This window comes from Rhinatrema bivittatum, chromosome 4 (assembly GCF_901001135.1).
Source record: "Rhinatrema bivittatum chromosome 4, aRhiBiv1.1, whole genome shotgun sequence".
In the NCBI taxonomy this organism is placed as follows: domain Eukaryota; kingdom Metazoa; phylum Chordata; class Amphibia; order Gymnophiona; family Rhinatrematidae; genus Rhinatrema; species Rhinatrema bivittatum.
Genome location: NC_042618.1, coordinates 428,022,511 through 428,041,900, shown reverse-complemented (window position 1 = coordinate 428,041,900; position 19,390 = coordinate 428,022,511). Strand labels below are relative to the sequence as shown.

General features: G+C 40.6%; 1 protein-coding gene across 7 annotated transcripts in view; it reads right to left on the bottom strand.

Annotated features, from left to right (window-relative positions):
* Positions 1-19,390, bottom strand: part of RAD18 (RAD18 E3 ubiquitin protein ligase) — a 320,686-nt gene that overhangs the window by 287,306 nt on the left and 13,990 nt on the right. For 6 of the 7 annotated variants that reach the window (XM_029601443.1, XM_029601441.1, XM_029601447.1 and 3 more), the window contains 2 exons: positions 7,013-7,074; positions 3,558-3,628 (listed from right to left, as the gene is read on the bottom strand). In XM_029601443.1, coding sequence (XP_029457303.1) covers positions 3,558-3,628; positions 7,013-7,074 — 133 coding nt within the window. Of the gene's footprint in view, positions 1-3,557; positions 3,629-3,736; positions 3,839-7,012; positions 7,075-19,390 lie in introns of those variants that run through there. The other variant, XM_029601446.1, reaches the window with a different exon arrangement.

The window sequence follows — 19,390 nt, the reverse complement described above, 5'->3', positions numbered from 1 at the left end:
TGTCACCTCGGTGAGACAGTTATTAAAACTTGTCAACCAATCCTGGGATTCTAGGTTTAAGCTGGCCATAACCTAGATGTCACTGGCATAAAAATAGCAGCTAAAACTAAGACTAATTAGAGTGCGAGATACAGGTTAAATAGTGTTAGAGACAAAATGGAACCTTGGCGAACCACTCAGAAAAGATGGTGAGATTGAGATGAGGCTGAGTTCCGGTCTACATTAAAGGATCTGTTTGTAAGGAAAGATTTAAACCAATTGAGTGGAAGTTCATGTAAACCAGTGTTAAGACACTTAACCAAGAGATGATGGTCTACAGTGTTGAACACTGCACATGTCCAAGACGACGATAAAGTCAGTGTACCCATTACCTAAATTTAAATTGTTATTTAATGAAGTAATACCGTTTTTCCCTGAAAATAAGACCTATCCAGAAAATAAGCCCTAGCATGATTTTTCAAGATTGAGGATGCTCGAAATATAAGCCCAACTCCAAAAATAAGCCCTAGTTACAGTTCATAAAAGTCAATTTAAATAGTGTCCAGGCAGCTATAAATGTAAAAAAGTAAAATAATTGGCAATAGAATGCAGCAGGACAGATAGATCCTTCACCAAGGAAAGCAGACACCCCCCAAAAGAATCGCATTCAGAAGACTCCATGAGACCCAAAACAATAAGGATTAGCAAGTACTGAGCTCTCACACACACAGATCGGGTAGTCTCTCTGGCGCCACTCTATTCCCGAGCCCATTATATTAGAGCATTGTGGCTGCTTCCGGTCACCAGGGGGAGCCAACTGCTACACTTGGCTGCAGTGGAACGCGGAAGAGAGCAGCTGGAACGCCAAGGGACCTGACAGCACGCCTGTGACGGGAGTGACGCCAGCAGGACTACCCGATCTATGTGTGAGAGCCCGGCACTTGCTAATCCTTATTGTTTTGGGTATCGTGGGCTCTTTTGAGTGCAATTCTTTTGGGGGTGTCTGCTTTTCTTGGTGAAGGGTCAGGGTTTGGAGAGTTATGATGATGTTCCAGAATGTGATGACATGACTATATATGAATAAATGTTGATTTTTTTGTTCAAGAATAAATGTAGATTGTTGTTCATGGAAAAATAAGGCATCCCCTGAAAATAAGCCCCAACGCATCTTTTAGAGCAAAAATTAGTGTAAGACCCGGTCTTATTTTCGGGGAAACACGGTAAGGGCTGTTTCTGTTCTGAATCCTTTGTGAAATCCTGATTGTTTGATGAAAAACTAAGGTTTTTTCCTATAAAAAGTTACGAGCTGCAATGAAACTACTTTTTTCAATTATTTTAGATAGTATAGGAAGATTGAAATTGGCCTGCAAATTTTCATACTGGGCTGTATCAAACATTTCTTCAATAGGGCCATACCCTAGAAATTTTAAGTGATTCAACCCTGTTCAAGGCTGGAATTTACAATCACAGTCAAGTATGGAAGCAATACAATATCTAGATCTTTGATAAATTAAACAGGTAAAGGAGGAGAAATTAATCTGCATCAAAAATAAGTTACAAACTAGCAAAAGAAACTTTATTAAAAGCGGCAAATTTACTGGTGGTAATTTTGGTATCATCAGTTGGAGAAAATACTGTAAGGAATCGTGATTGGAATCAGAGACGTTGAATAAGGTTAGTTTTATGTTCAAAGGCTTGCACAAAGCTTTCTGCAGCAAGACAAGATGGAAGGGAGAATGTATCTGATGAGGAACCAAAAAAACTTGGAAACTAAATGCTTGACACTATATTTTAAGATGCAACTCAATTTCAGCAGTTCTACCTTTATGCCATTTTCTTTCCAATTGGTGCGTTTGTTGTTCTGGGGTCTGCAAGACTGTGCGATACCAAGGAAAGTCCCCAATGGACTTTTGTGAATGGTATACTAAAGTGCCACTTGATCGTAAGCTTCCTTCATGCACTATTCCAAGAGAAAACTTTTGCTTCCAAAGGCATATCAATGAAATTGAGGGAAGACAAACTTCTGAAATAGATCTTCAGTATCAGTAGGGTGCCTGAATTTCTTTTTTTCCTGATGGGAGTAAATAAGGAATCGGAATGTCCCCCCAAAATATGAAGGAAACATATCTTTATGTTTTCCTTCCAAAGTGTATGCATTATAATATAATAGAGCTGTACACCTACCACTGTACAATTCCTCACTGCTAATTTGCAATCAGATAAATAGTTTCCAGAGACCCACAAGTACCACAAATTGTAACTTTCAGACATCTGGTCAAAACCTTTATCTATCTGAGTTAATTGGAATCTTTGCTTTGCAAAGAATAACCACAACTGTGTGGAATCAGTATAAGACGTGAAAGGTAATTTAATTAAAGAAATGTATAGAGCCAAGGTCAATAAATGAAGGAACAGCAAGACCCCGGAGTTCTCCAGCAGTGCACAAGAACAAAAACAAGGAGATGCTGCTTGGTTTTTGGTCTCAGTTAAATCAGTTTTGAAGCCCAGATGAGTGCTAGTTAAACACCACCAACAAATTAGCTTCTAAAGCAAATCGGAACAAATTAACGTATACAATTATAAATGGTTGAGCTGGTCCCATTTTATGTATGTTTGATGCGACTGTGTTGTAACTTTTTATGCTTGTTTTCTCTGTATATTGCCTAGTGTTTGCTTTAGGCAATTCATAAATCCAAATAAAGATAAAGATAACTAGGCAGAAATAAAGGATGACTAACCCCTTCACATCATCCAAGTTCCTCAAATTATCGACTGACTTGTGATAGTCTCAATCCTAGAAATCTGCACTTTTATGGGGGAAGAGGTGCCAACAGTAGCCTCCTCCTTTGAGCTTCCAGCTGAGTCAGAACCAAGGATGCGAACTGATGCCATCAGCCTTCATTCACAACTATATAGGGATTTTATCCCCTATTTTATATCCTCTCCCACTGACAAACCTGGGTCAGTGGCCATGCACCAGGGTTCATACCATAACGGTATCATAGGCCCTAAGGACAGCCGTTGTACAATGTTTAAGACTCCCTCTCCCCACTCAAGGGCTGGAGGCACTGCACTGCAGCATCCCCAGTCAACCTTGGGAGCAGACCTGAGCCAGGAATCAAACCCAGATCCTTCCGCATGACAGCACTGAACTAGCCCATATTTTGCCCTTTTTAATAGAAAGTATCACTTAATCCCAATGTGTCATCCTTTAACTATCATGCTTCTCTTAGATATTTAGGAATATAAAGGTGAGATTAGCTAAATAGAGCTATTAAAAATTTCTAAAGCACTTATTAAAAATGCCAGTCCTGCTGTCAGGACTAACTTCTAAGTTAGGTTGTACAATCTGGTATATGCCCAAATTCCCCCATAAAAACTACCAAATCATGTTTGAAAAAAAAAATCTAACTCATTGTCTCTCAAAGGAACCCATCCCTTGTGAAAAATGAACACCAAAATTAAAAATAAATAAATAAACCTTAATTTTCAGCCTTTAAAATCCATAGCTAAAAGATGTTTTCCATCGTCTTGAGACTGGACGACTTTACCAGAAAAGGTGGAATTTTTACTAATACCTGGCAGAATGAAAGTTTTTGACAAGCTCATCTAATAATCGGTTGTTTCTCAGATCAGGTTCCACTACAGCCTACAAAATGAGAGAAAGAAATATTTTGGGTAACATCAGCTTCAAATTAAGGATAAACGTTAAATCCACATTTTATGACTTGTTATTGCAAAAAAGCATTTAACTCACCATACCAATAAAAGCTCCTGCCTACAAATTAAGATGAGACTTTCACACGAGCTTCCAAATTCCATGGATTTCCAGGGGGAAGGTGGTAAGATTTTGATGAGCCTTCCCCATGATAGCAGGGAAAGGTGGGAGATAAGACCCATAGTAGTTATTTCACTATCCAATATTCAGATTAGTTTAGACTAGTAATTTTAGATTGACATAAATTAAGTGATATGCGTTGTTTATTTATTATTTTAAAAATATTTGTCAACCGCCTTTCTGATTATGTTGTAAATCGCTTTGAGAGATATAATCACAAAGAGAAAATATACATAAAACAAATATTTAGACCATACCCAGAGCATATCCTACTAATTACTCATTAAAGCAGATAGATACATCCTCCTACTCACTCATAAGCAGTTGACATGAGCCATCTTTAACCTAGTGTGCATGAGTTCAATGACTGATATATTAGGTCATTCATGGGCACAGAATGGGAAGAAATAATTTCTAAATAAGGCATGAGGTTTGTACAACAATGTAGGTATGAGAAGGGTTGTCAATCCGCCAGAATTGGCACGGAGTCTCCAGGAATTAAATACAACCCTACAATACTGTGCAAGCAATCCTGAAAAAAAGAATTCTCATTAAAAAAAAAAAAACGAACACCAAATGGTGAAAAACAGATTTTATCATTAGATGTTCATTTGTTTCATATATTCCCGGAGATTATAGTTCAGCCAGTGTTTGCAATATCAAGACCGGGAGGGTAATTTTCAAACAGCCCACATAAGCTAAAACCTGTACCTTTTACCTACAGACTTTAGACAGAAATTTCAAAGTGGATTTATGCATGTGAAGCCACTTTGAAAATTCACTGGTGAACATGGAACCTGGTGCAGCACGCAAACACAAACTTACACCTTTTTTTTTTTTTTGCTCATGCTGTATTCATTGTATTTTGCTCTATTGTATTATTAGTTTGATGCTGAATTTTGACTATTGTAGGGAGGCAGGCAGTATACAAGTATAACAATATAACGAGAAATTTTCACAAATTCTGATGTCAGTTTTTGAGATGGGATAATAAATTACTAGCACTGCAGCACCAAGTATCAAATATGTCACCCATGGAAAGTTAGCATTTTTCAACACAAGTCAGCTGCATCCAGAGACAACTCAGTCATTTGGCCCATCACAAGTTAAAAAAGGAAACCGCTGCTAAATTATTCAAACACAACTCTACCATCAGAATATAAATATATTTAGCTGGTATCCATAAACAAAATCTATATTTGAAAGTGCCGCCTCAGAAAGCCTGTCAACATGGTCTTACCCACAGAAGAACCCTCCGGTCTACTAATCATTTGCGGCTTATGCGGCTAAAAGCTTAGCAAAGTGTCTGCAGCTAGAAGCTTGACAAAGTGTCAAAAAGTAATTTTGTTTTTAGGAATTACCGTATGTCTGTCTGTCCTGACTAGAAATAATGAACTCTCTAAACCCGACAGCGGCCGGTGTTTCGCTACACGGCACGTAGCTTCCTCAGGGGCAGATTGTCATATTTCTCAAAGATATCTTTTGTATTCGGACGCCGAGTCTCACAAAGGTTTCTCCTTGTCAAGCTTCTAGCTGCAGACACTTTGCTAAGCTTTTTAGCTGCATAAGCCGCAAATGATTAGTAGACCGGACGGTTCTTCTGTGGGTAAGAACACGTCGACAGGCTTTCTGATGCGGCACTTTCAAATACAGATTTTGTTTATGGATACCAGCTAAATATATCTATATTCTGATGGTTGAGTTGTTTTTGAATAATTTAGCAATGGTTTCCTTTTTTGTTCTCTTTCATTTTGATATATAGGACCGAAGGAGTGCTCTTTTGTTGGGTTTTTTCCCCATCACTAGTTAAAACATTTTCCTGTTCTGGGGACTAGCTAGGAGTATGATCATTCTGAGTGAGAAAGCCTTAGCTACCAGACACCAAGTCTCTTTACAGCAGTAATGTAACAATACTGCACTAAAAATGCTATTAACATGGATTTCCAATATAGGGGCTGTATTACTGTGCGTGCCCCACAGAAAAAGCATAGCTGTGGCTGGTTAAAGGAATTTTGTTTTTGAAACTTCAATAGCTTCCTTTGCTCAAAGAAAAACTTCAAGTACACCCCCTTAAAAGGTGTCCACTGCTTAAAAACCCATTTTCTAAACTTGATTAATGTAGCATTTGGCCAGGTATGGGACAGCCCCACAACTGGCCACATTTGCCCGGGACATTGCCGGCCCTTAGCATTGGAAGAATGCTGCTGTCACTGGCTTTCCTGGCTGTGCCACGCCAACCTCTAAGGCGTGCACACACAACAGCCCGGCTCTCATAGGCCACATGGCAGGAAGCCAGCAGCAACAAAGGATGACATCATCAGCACGGGCTGGGGATTTAAAAGCCAGACGTGCTCAGAGATGCTGTCTCACCAACAGTTCTCTCTTGCGATTCAGAATATGTTGCTACCTCTCTCATGCCTCTCTCATAGTCCTGCCTTGCCTCATCTCATTCCTGCCTAGCTTTGTGGTCCCCAGTGTCTTGTCTTGTGTCCACCTGTCTCTGACCTCTGCTACAGATACAGACTACTCTTCTGGACTGCTGCCTACCCTGACTCCAGCTTGGACCAAGAGCTGCCTTCCTGGTACAGGTGAAGCCCCAGGTTCAGACCTAGCAAAAGTGAGTCCATCTGTCAGCATGGGCCTAATAGGTTCACTTGCTAGGCTGCGTCAACCATGCCACAGTCCAAGGGCTCGCATCTGTGACAATTAATGGCAACTTATTTGCGCCGTAATACCCAAGCAAACAAACCAAAAAAAAAAAAAGTCAGCAGCCAAACCTTTCCACTGAAAACATAGTGCGATAACCAGTATAGCATACACAGTAATCTAATCTACATGCGACAGGCACTGCATTTACCCAAGATTTCCATTATAAACAGGACAGTCAAAAAGAACTGACATTACCTATATTTTAATACACCAGAACACATTTTGAAATTTCAGAATATACATTTTAAAAAGCAAAATCAGAGTTTTAGGACTTAATTTTAGATGAGCTGTATTGTATTGTAATTATAATACAATACAGTACAATTGGTTAACTACTTGTTAACCAAACTGCAAAACTCCATTGGAATTGCAAAACTTGGCCTATGGAATCCGGTTCCAACAGAACTGGAAATATAAAACGGGGGAAGAAAACTGACCAATAAAAAAAAAACATGTTCCATAAAGAAAGGGAAGAGCAAGACTTACCACACAACAAGTTGGGCACTGGGTTTTATAGGATAAAGATTTGCGTATGCAAAGAGAACAATCTGTAAATTAATAGAGAAAAAAAAAGCACATCACATAACCAGATTTATGGGTTCCATTTACAAGAATACAGCTACCAGGGAAAATATTTTGTTCTTTCCAAATCATAATCACCTAACTGTACTTTCCATTCATCAGACATTAGGGTAACAAAGACATACATTTATTTATTTATTTATTTATTTCGGTTTTTTATATACCGGCATTCGAGACTGCAGTCACATCATGCTGGTTCACATAAAACAGGAGTGCATAATAAATATAAACTAGAACAGTGATGCGGAAAAGGCAGTTACATGTAACAGGGTGACTAGAACTTGGCGAAGAAGGAAGAGAAAGGACAGGTTACTAATTAATAATGGCTAACGATGGTAGAGATAGTTAACAATGGTGTAAATGAAGATAAGTGTTGAGGTTGGGGTGTTACATGAGATGTGAAGGACCAGAAACATTTTTCATTTTTTCCCCTTAAGACTAGCAGTGGAAAGAAAATTGGAAATTTTGCAAAAATTTCCATTTTTTTTTCCCTTTTAGCCTTAGCTGATGTAAAATGATGCAAGTTGCCAACTGTACGCGCATAAGTCTCCTATAAAATAGCAACCTACAGGCGAAACCGTTGGCCCTGCCCTGGAACATTCCCAGACTGCCCTCTTCTTCGCACGTACATGTGCACACAAAACCTAAGGTACATGCGTATTTTTGATGTTTATAAAATAGTGATTATGCAAAAATAAGCTAACTGCATGTGTATATCATAATTTTATGTACATAGTGCTTTGAAAATTCACCCCCAAGTGGTCAGCTACAGTGTGACCAGCTGCAAGATTTTTCCTTATTCAGGAGAATCATTTTTTTGTTTTCTCCTTTGTACCCCACCATCTTGAACAGAGAAGCATACAAGATCCTCGCTTAGCTCCCTCCAGCACCCACCTTTCCCATGACAAGGGTCTGTATTAATAAAGCCAATAATACCAGTGCGGCCTTTACCAAAACATCTAAAGAACAGACACATCATAAACAGCTAGAGACCTCAGGGGAGGAGAAGGCTGAAAAGAAAGTTTGTCACGATAAAAGGTAAATCCTTTATATTTTAAGCAAATATAAGAACTATCTGTAGAAAGGAAATCTCAGATCAGAGGAATGAATGCATCAAGGATCAGGCAAGTTTAAATCCTGAGAAATGCACAGTGCTGCTGTTCTAACATTCCCATCACGTATCGTATTCAATGACCTCAGTTTAGAATAAACATAATATACTTGCTCTGCTACACAGTATAGCACATTATTACCAGGTGTCTGCCAGCTATAAAATGACTAGAATATTTATCTAACCTCAACAGGATTTGAAATTATGTTCTCTCCTTAGTACTGACTAATAGTTCAGCTCAAACATTCTTCCACCTGACAGCTCTGAAGCCCTACAGCTAGAGGTTAAGGAATCGTCCTCGTGTTGGACAAATCATATTAAATAAATACTTGGCCACTGCTGCAATTAAAAGTCCCAAGATTAAGATGACAGGGAAAGGGAGAATATGGAGCATTTGTCACTTGTTGAGTTTGGATTTTGAATTTATTTCCTTGCTTTTCCAAATCTGAACACAAGGTAAGTTAAAATCAGGTAAAGTAGGTATTTCCTGCCTCAGAAGGTTTACAATCTAAGGGGCTTGTTTACTAAACATATTTTCCCCATAGATACAAAATGGGAGAAGGCAATGGAGGATGAAGTGACTACCCCAAGGTTACATGGAGTCTCACTGGACAAAGTGGAACCCTGGTTTCAAACCCGCTGCTCTAATCACTAGGCTACTCCTCCAAACTTGTTGCGACATCAACATTTCCAGCACTAGTAATTGGACACAGACTTTGGGGCTCAGTCCTGTAAGTGTTGCTGCAGTGTACTCCAGGCTACCATCTCTATATGCCCAGTAGCCGACCACCTTTCTAGCTGTTTTTCCCACACACAGACTGATTCTTGCTCCGGTTTCTGATCTTCTTCCTTCATTGCTCCCAGTGGGTTTATATATTTTAAGTGTTAGCAGCAAATCAATTGACCAAACAACCGTAACCAGCTTATTATACTCTCCCATTTTAAAACCCACGAAAGCCCTGATCATTGACAGCATTAACCTGTTTCAAGCAGCGGCAGCACGCATTTCTTTTTATGAACTAGAGGCACCATCCCCCACCAACATGAACTGGTTGATTATGAATCAAATGAATTGATCTCTACTGCCCTTCTCTCAACTACCATGCTCTCAATTATCAGGCACTTTGTTCCAAGGGAGGGGACAGATTCTGTGACTGTGGACGCTGCTATTCATGTCTGGAATGCGGCCAATAGTCACATGCATCACTGTCAGGTCCAGACTATGCCCGAGTCAAAGAAAAGCCTATACAGATGTAGTGAGCCTCCAGGGGCACATGGCATTGCTGCCTGCAGAGCTCATCTATCATCATTACCAATCCATTCCATCAGGCAATCATTAGATTTCCTTATACTACAGTCACAAAGAGAAAACAGGAGAGACAAAGTGTTTTCAGTTTTGTTTTTTGGGTTTTGTTTTGTTTTTTTTTGCACACACTCAATAAAAAGGGATGCTTTCCCCCTCATTTCCTATTGGATTCATGCTCCATCTCCCACAGAGCTAATTCACTAAAGCAGCAAGGTCATCCGCATTCTTAAAGTGTCAGTTGTATCGCTTAAGCAAACGATGATCAGAGAATCTCTCTGGGTCCATTTAACAGCCAACCCATTCTCCATCACAAGCCAGCACTACTGCACGGCAAGTGCCCAAAATGTCACTTAAAAGTCATCAAATTCACCGGTGAGAGTATCTAATGGAGCGAATGAGCGATGCTCAAATGACAAAGCTTCTTGCTTTGCTCTACCGATTTTAAGAAATGGAGTTCAAGGGGAAGTTAACAAAACATAACTTTCAATTATTTAATTAAGGGTTTGGGGGTTTTTTTCAGACTGCAGGAAATCTCAGCTGATTAGGGAAGGGAATGCGCCCCAGCCGCTAATGCAAAAAAGAAATCAATCAATGCTAGAGCATGAAATGCCCATGCTCCTGGTATAAAACATCACTGGCAGGTACAGTGCGCAACATGCATTTAAATGTTGTTGGGTTTCCTTCTATACAGCTTTCCTGGAGGCCAATTCCAACCAAATATGGACGATTAAAGCAAATTTACAAAACATGATGCAATACTGATGAACTTTGGAGGCAATTTTCAGAAAGTCTGCATAGCTACAAAGTCCACAGGTAATCCTGCCGCTAGTTTTCAAAGAAAAACCTTGCCCAGAATGTTGGCAGATACAAAATGCCTATGGGCCTTTCACCTGCAATTTACGAAAGCAGAAAATGGCTGGAAGACTGCATGTGCATATTTGAAAATCAAATCTACGTGCCCTGTTTTCCCTAATCCACTGCCTCCCTGCTCCTAAGAACGCCTCTGATCAGGCTCGCTCTGGAAACCCGCAGAAGGGCAACCTCCAGATGTGCCCGTTTATCTGGTTAAAGGATCTGAAAATGGTCTTCCCTTCGTCACTGAAGTACCCAGTTTTCATAGCCAGGTACTGAAGTCCTACTTAGCAACACTGACAGTCAAAATATCTGCAATATCATTATGTTTCATGAAGATGAGGTACAAAAGCAGCAGACCACGAGAGGCCTCAACCAACCACTCGTGCCACCAATAAACTAACAAGGGCAAAATCCAATATTTCCCTGCTTAGACAGCCAGCCATCCTCTCTGGGAACAGTACTGAGACAACCAACTCATTTCACACGACATCCAAATGAGCACCGGAAGAACAGGTAACTTCTAGTTCTGTATATCTGAACCAGCATGCTGGAGGTTAAAGTTATCTTTCTGTGTCCATTCTCCAAAGTAACTCGCAGGTGAAAGCTCTAGTGCCCAAGTCATCCAGCCCTGAAGAAAATGTACTTTAAACAGAGCCCTCAAGCAAATAAGTTAAGCAAGAAAGACATTACTGTCACAAGTAACTTTTCATTTCTATTATTTCTTTTTTTTTTTTTTTTTTAATACAAGTGACTCAGCTACCTGCCTATTAATGCAAAAGCAAGCATGTCTTAAACAAGATTTATTTGGAAATAAACAGCTCTTTCACAACAAGGAAATAATTTTTTTTTTTTTTTTTTTACATGAACGTGAACCATACTTACCAAAAAAAAACCATTACACAAGCAAGAACATGAAAACAGGCTGACAAAGTTAACATGTAAGCTGCTCCCTGTACTAAAGAAGGAATCCTCTCTCAAAAAGACTATGACAGGGGCTGTGTCAAAATAGATCCATCTCACTTAAAACCCAGAACAAAATAGCCAACATTCTGACATGTTTGGGAATCTTGACCCAGCACACCCTGGGCATAGGAAAATCCTGGGATGAAAGGTGAGGTTTAGGATTGCATTTAAAGATTAAACTCCTTAGCTTATTTCTCTAAAAGTTAGGAAATTTACTAATATGAAGATTTGGGATTTCAGGTAAGTATTTTAAAAGGTTTGGCGGAGAATTATCGTCATCTCCATGTCGTTTTGGCTGAAGCTAGGGATGGCCTGATGGCTCGAGAGATGTACTAAGCAGAAGACCTGGGTTCAATTCCCAAGCCCAATTTCTGTTCCCCCAGGTGGGTGGGGGAACAGATGCTGTGAAAAAGTACTTACAGTCCCTGAAAAAAAGGCTCATCTACTGTGCACGAGCAACATCTATGAGCTGGCTCATGGGCACAATGGAAGAGAGAGGAAGGGAAAGGCCATGGTCCATACTTCCAGAAGGCTTGGCCTAAAATGCCTGAATCAGATGAGAACTTACAAATGGGGGAATGTTATGGGATTATTTCTGACTATTGATGAATTTAGAGCCACACACAGACAGATGTACATAGGCATACGGAAAACTGATTCTCTGCCTGGCCAACTCAGAACCTGTTAACTTAATTTACACATGGGCAGGCACAGAGAACTGTCCTTGACATCTAATCCCTCACATAATTACTGCTTGCATAAATTACTTACAGGCCGATACAGTAAAGCGCGGCCGCGGTTATCCTGTCTAACCCGCTTTGTACCCACAATTTGGCCGGGTAAGTCTAACCCGCGATTCACTATCCGTTTTTACCAATCCTTACCGCTTCTTTAAATCGACGCGTATCCCTTTCCGCCCACGGCATGTATATATGTAAACGATCGGATTAGCTATTCCCTCCCATACAGTAACGTGCGGCCCGATTATCGCCTTTTTAACCAACTGTTTTGCTGCGTCTTTAACCTGCTAATTTACCGCCTACCCTGACCCTGGCGTTAGAGGGATGTGACAGCAATAGGCAGGCTCCGGTCAAATAAGTGGGTGGGTTGGAGCAAGCGAGTAACATGGTGTGGCCTGGTTCTCCTACGCTCGGGCATCGGGGATTGCCAGTCCTCTCTCCCCCCCTCCCGAAGCAAGGCGCGGGGCGAAAATCAACTCGACATGTTATTAAAGCAAATAGAAATTGTAACAAAAGTAAACTTACTGCATGCTTCCAGCAGCCCCAGTCCTCTCTCCCCTCCTCCCGAGGTGCCCACCGCGGCTCCCCTGCCTCCCGGGGGAGCCGGCGGCGAAAGCAGCTTCCAGCAGCCCCGCCGGCGAAGGTGCATGAACGCACGTCCAATTTGGGCGCTCAAGCAGTGAAGGCGCATGAGCGAGGTACCGCTTTCGCCGCCAGCTGCCCCCGGGAGAGCGAAAGCAGCCCGGGGCGGATCGCAAGGCGGCTTCCAGCAGCCCGCGCCGGCAAGGGTGCATGAACGCACACCGTGACCTGAGCGCCTGGCTGGACGTCAGAGGTCACGGCATGCGTCATTTGAAATGACATTTGAAATTACAGGTACCAGCGCACCCAGGATACTGTATAGGCGCTTTATAGCGCCTATACAGTAAAATGGATTGCGCTTCATGGAGGCGCGTTGGACGCAGCTTGCATTTGCATGCCATTTAAATACACTATCGAGCGGAATGTGATCCAGACTGTGCATGCGGCAAACGCGGGTGCGCCAAGCACTAATGCACCTCTTTCTACCGCACCTTACCGTTTCGCCGTTACTAACTAAAACAGTTAGCTTATAACATTTCACTGTATATAAGTAAGCAGTATATTTTTGTCCCTTGGCAGCAATCCATTTGACATATGGGGTTACCTGGCCCTCCTTGTTAACACCAAAGTTCTTCACATCCTAATTCCTAACTCCAATACAATGTAAGAAACAGTGAGATCCTGTATATATGTGTGTGTATATATGAAAGAGCCTGTGTGCATGTCTGTATGAGTATGAAAGAGAGAAAGGTGCTTGTACGCACCTGTGTGTATAAGAGAGCGTTTATGTATGTGTGAATGTCTGTATGTGCGAGTCTGTGTCCATGATCAGTGCAAAAGCGCCTGTATGCATATGTGAGAGAGAGTCGGTTTGGGAGACGGGGTATATTTGAGCCACTGTGTGCATGTGTGAGAGAGAGAGAGAGAAAGAAAAAGAATTATAAAATGCATGCAGCCCCTCTTTCCCCAATCCAGGACAACCTCAGGTTGACTGGAAATCAAAGGAACCCAGGTATGGCGAGCAGGGAATTTTTTTTTTTTAATTAATTATTGGGGTGTTATTTGATGTGTCTATTGTTTTGAAATATTTTATTGGTTTTTGAGAACTTTTAAAAGATGTTGTGTTTTAATTATTGAATGATCTGTTCATCAGCTGATCTGAAATACTTATTCTATTAGTATAGTTTTACTTCTATGATTTATGTAGGGTTTTTAAATGTTATTATTGTTTTAGGAGGAAAGATGTTTGTTTTTCCATTGTTGCACTGCATACAGAGTTTAGCTTCTTGTGGTTTCCAGATCTATTTTTGCCTGCGCATTTCTGTTTATAGTCATTTTATTCTATATTAGGTGAGGATCCATGTTCTGCTATGTATATAGTTTCTCTGTAGGGATCTATAGCATCCTGGCTTGTTCCGTCTTCCTATTAGGAGTTATCCTGATGTGTTAGGGTCTGGTATAATTTTGGCAGTGTTATGTTTTTATAGGTATAGTTGTTACTGTTCTAAGTGCTAGCTTTTAGTGCTATTTAATATAGGAGTTTTACTATATTGTAATTGCAATTCGGTTTACAATATGCCTAATACCATATGGATTCCAAGTAACGTTTTGCAGGGTTTTCTGGTTGGCACCACAATAATACAGGTAAACATAATACACATGTGATATTTTTACCTCAGAAGACTATGGATGTCCTTTTTCTCGCAAAATCTATCATAAATGCACAAATTTTAATCGTGTGGCAAGGGCTGCAAAGCAGGCAGCACAAGGCTTTAAAATTCGCCAAGGGCACCTAATACCCTTGGCACTGACCTGAAGAGAGAGTCCACCATACACAGACCCCCTCCCACCACCATTCACTCATCGCCCACTTCTTCAGAGGGGCAAATGTGAGAGGCAGGTGGCAGGGTTGGCAGCTTCCTAGAAATATCATCACTAACACACTGTCATTTCTCTGGGAACTCTGACCTCTGCTTTTCCCCTTGCCCAGGATTTCAAATCACTACAAGGGTCAGACTTCAAGGTAACATCCTTGGCCTTCTCAATGATTTGACTTGTGCCATGCCTTGGGGGAGTTGGGGACAGCGGGTGCCATATCATCCCTCACTTTGCTTGACCCACCCCTACCAATGGGACAAAAATAATCCCATGGTTAATTGCAATTTGGACTGAGGTGCCATGAAATAGCAATTAAAAAAATATATATCTACATTCTGTCTGTGGACACAACCCTTCAGAACTAAAGCATCCTAACTGTATCTGGCTGTGAATATTGGTTACTTATACCCTAGCTTGAAGAATCCTTATTTTTTGCCAGTGTAGGGCCCACAGGCTTACAGTCTAATGGTGGAGAGGATGAGCTAATCCAGGAATCCTACAAAATCAGGGCAGTACAGACTCATGCAATCTCTCTCAATATGAGATCCACCTGGTTTCCCACTGCTAACACAGATGGTGCTACAGCAGTCAAGCTGGTTAGAGACAGGAAGGGGGTCCTGTTACTAGTACCTCAAGCAGATAGATAAGCATTTATAGTAAGGCAAAATGCCTGGCTTCAAAGAAATATTTCACAAAAAGTATCTGACGACATGACAACTGGATGTTTCTGTGTCACTAACAATAAAATCTGTGTCCAGATGGCAATGCTGTGCGCTGCAGGCACAACCAAGTACCTAGAAGGTAGAGGATAATTGTGGTTGGTGACCTGCTTCGGAGGGGCATGGAGGCATTCATCTGCTGAACAGACATGCTGTCCAGACATTATGGACAGATTGCCGAAAATCCTCAACCTACAATGCTGCTCATCCAGGTTGTCAGCAATGATAGTGCTAGGTACCACACAGATTGTATCAAACTTGAGTAGAAAGATCTTCAGGGTACAAAACCTTTATAACTTTTGCTGGAAGCCAGACAGACACGATCATAATTGTAAGCTGCTTGCTATCTTTCTTTGATGGAAACTCGCATAGATGACAGCATGCGGCAGAGATGTCCTGACTACAGGATGAACAACGTTTAGAATAGCAAATGGCCCTGGCTGCAAAAAAAAAAAAAAAAAAAAAAAAGGTTGACTGTGTAAAATATTGTCCGATAAATGCAATTCATACACAGAAGAGAGGAACCACTGTTTACGACGAGGATAGATAAGCTGCAAACCTTGAAGCGATACATATTTCACGACAAACAAACATATGCAAGAAACATGGGGGCACAAGTCCAATTACATTTTTGCCATTTATTTATTTTACATTTTTATATACCGCAATTCATGTAGCAAAGTTACATATCATTTCGGTTTACACTCCTTCAAAACAGTGAAGCAGATTTGTGAGGCAAGACTTGCCTTGGGTAAAGCCATGCTGACTGTGTTCCATTAAACCATGTCTCTCTATATGTTCTGTGATTTTGATGCTTAGAACACTTTCCCCTATTTTTCCTGGCACAGAACCCTGTAAGCGCCACCTTTGGGTTTCCTCAACTACAAAACGCAAATTAAGGCAGATTTCCTTAAAAGATAATAGTATAAGGCCATAAACACCTGGGAACACGAATGGAACAGGATGGTAAAAACAGACAGCTCCTGCATGGCCTTCCTGGCCAATGCCTCATTACTGGAGTTTCTGGTAACTTGAGACGCCCTTTTTTTTTTAAGGGGGGGGGTAGAACAAACACCATATGCATGTACAACAAAGCAAAAGCAAGGAAGAAAAAATATACTATTTGATTTTACCAGCCTTTTGTTAAAAAAATAAAAAAATAAAAGTATATCCGATAAACTACCCCCGAATCTTTTATAATAAATTCAGATCCCTCAGATTAGTTTGGAATCATTAAAGTCAAAGTGTATCCTCCACAAGAGCTCTTTTTCCCAGCGTTACTGTTCAGCACTTGTACAAAGTTTAGGTTCCCCTCTATGCTATATGTGCTCAGTGCATCCACGCGGACAACGAGAAGGCCTGGTCAAGGACTTAGTGTTCCCTGGAGATGGATGAAGCAATTGCAAAACGGATATGTAGCCACTGAAATCTTTGAAATCTGGCACTTTGAACAAAACTCTGAGAGTCTGATTTCAGACTCCATAATCATGCACCGGGGTTAAAAGCAGGAGGCATCAGGATTTCCAGGCTGTTGTAGCAACACTGAAAAACAAAAACCGGTCTATAGTGGATATCTATGAAAAAGGACTGTTTTTACAATGCAGACCAGATTAGAGTAAATTCCGCTAAACGTCAAATCACGAAGCTAGTTTTAAATTCGCTGTGGGGGAAATTCAATCAAAAAACAAAAAAAAACAAAACACAAAACTGCCTACTACAAGCATCATAAGAGACCCTACAAGCTCAATATATACTTGTTTCCCTCTCTCCCCCCCCCCCAAGTATAAGCTATTGTGCGATATTATTGACTGACACTGAGCACGTGTCCTGGAGGCATTCAAAAGTGCACACTGTTGGGTAACACCAACACAGCTTGTTTACAACTGTACATGCTGATAGACAAAGAAGTTACTTATATATCTGACTGTTTAATAACTTTTGTCTTTTTTTTTGTTTTGTGTGTTATACTAATTATAATCTGCTTAGCACAGGATCTTGTTATAAGCAAAATATAAATATTTTTAATTATAATAAAATGTTTGCAAGAGATTTGCCGGTATTTCGACACAGGCTCAGATTTTCCTCAGCGGGAAAGAAATGGAACCCTCCCCTTGGGTGATTATTTAGGGGAACTGACGAGTGAAATCCCCGCAGACTAGTACATCCCTGTATTTGTGTATTTTATTTATATTCTACTTTTTTGGCCCTTCAAAGCAGATTACATGCAGTTACTGTAGGTATTTCCCTATCCCTTGAGGGCTTACAATCTATTTATTTATTTATTTTTGGCTTTTCTATACCGACGTTCATGTAAAAAATACATATCACAACGGTTTACAATACAACAAAAGCATTCACTCAGGGCGATACAAAGAACAGAGATGGCTTTCAACATTAAAACGGATTATAACATAACATAAACCTTATAAAATAACTTAAATACAAATCATCTCAGAGTGGATGGGATGAGAACTGGATAAAACAACGGAGATAAACTGGGTTGTGGTGTCCGCATGGAAAGTTTACTTGAGAGAGAGAAGTTGCAAGTGAGGAAGAATTACATGGCCGGGAAGGCTTGGCTGAATAGCCATGTTTTAAGTTTCTTTTTGACAGCATCTAAAGGGCTGATGCAGTAAAACGCACACTAGAATTGAGCGCCCATTATCCTAACGTGTGCAGTTTTTGTGTTGGTGAGGCCAAAACCTATGGCTACAGGCTGTCAAATGGTGAGACCTACTTGAAAGAAATGGGGGATTATTCTAAACTCAGAAAGCTGTAAAAAGACCAACCTTTGCGGTTTGAAAGAGCCAGTGTTGGACTATAAGCTGGAAGTCTTTGAAGAGCAGAGGAAAAAATATAGCTATGTGGCAAATGGATATCTTCAGCAGAGTGGCAGCTAAGAGACCTGGGTACTCATGAAAATCCAAAAATTAATCTCCAAAATTAAAAAAAAAAACCCACACACACAAACAGTGTTATGCCAGGGTTTTCGTATTACTCCCCTATGAATGGCGAGGCCATGGAGATGCGCTGGCAACATCCTTTTTCGTGTATTCTAGCAGGGCCTAGTCATTTTTCAACACTACTGCCTTCTAATTCCACCAAAGTTTCTTTGCTAAAAAAAAAAAAAGCTGTTAGAACAAGCCCACCATATGCTGACCATCATGACTGATAATATCGTGTGGTGTTACATTTGTATGAAGAAGTCTTATGTAAATATTCTTTTAACGTTTATAGAAGGTGGAGTAGAATAGCAGCAATCAGAGATCAGTAGCAACTTTATAACAGAATAAGATGCACAGGAGGAAAGAACTGAATTGAACTAATATATAAATCAACAATAATGAAACAACCGTAATGCCTAAACTTAAAAATAATACATAAACATCTCAATGGTAGCAACTTAATAGAAGAAGATGCAAACAGTGAGGAACTAGAAATAAATCAATGACTAACTTAAAATTACTAACAAAATAAAACATTGCCAAATACATGCCATACAGTATTAAAGCAAGCAAGTCCCATCAGAACATTTAATTGCAACCTATAAAAAGAATCCCAGCCCTCGCCCAACAGTAACCGCTAGGGTAAGAGTCAGGAACCACTCAGGCTGGGTTCTGAAGGAAGCCGTGGCCCCAACTGAGCACCGTCACTGCAATGGCTGGCTTACCAGGCACCCCTCTTCTCCCATTCTAACTGACAGTAAAGGAGCTGGGACAGGCTCTGACGGAGCGAGATCATGCAAAGAGCACTTACAATCCATTTTTTTCACATCGTGCAGTGGTTCTCAAACTTTCTTCAGCTGGGACACCCCTGACAGATGGTTCTCACATGCATGACACACTGAAATGTGACCATCACGGGGCTAAATATAAACATACAGTCTGTATCCTCAGGAACCCCCTCGACCCCCAACAATGGGTGCAGAGCAGAACTAGGACATTACCCGTACAACTCACCATACAAAAAAAGATATTCTGATGACATCTCAGTAAAAGCAAAACAAACTCCCTTTACTACCAGGCACAATAGCCTTCCTTATTAAAAGACAGTAATTTACCACTAATGCACATCCTATTGAGAAAACACAACAAATAAGATTGATACAAATACCTACATGCTAGTAAA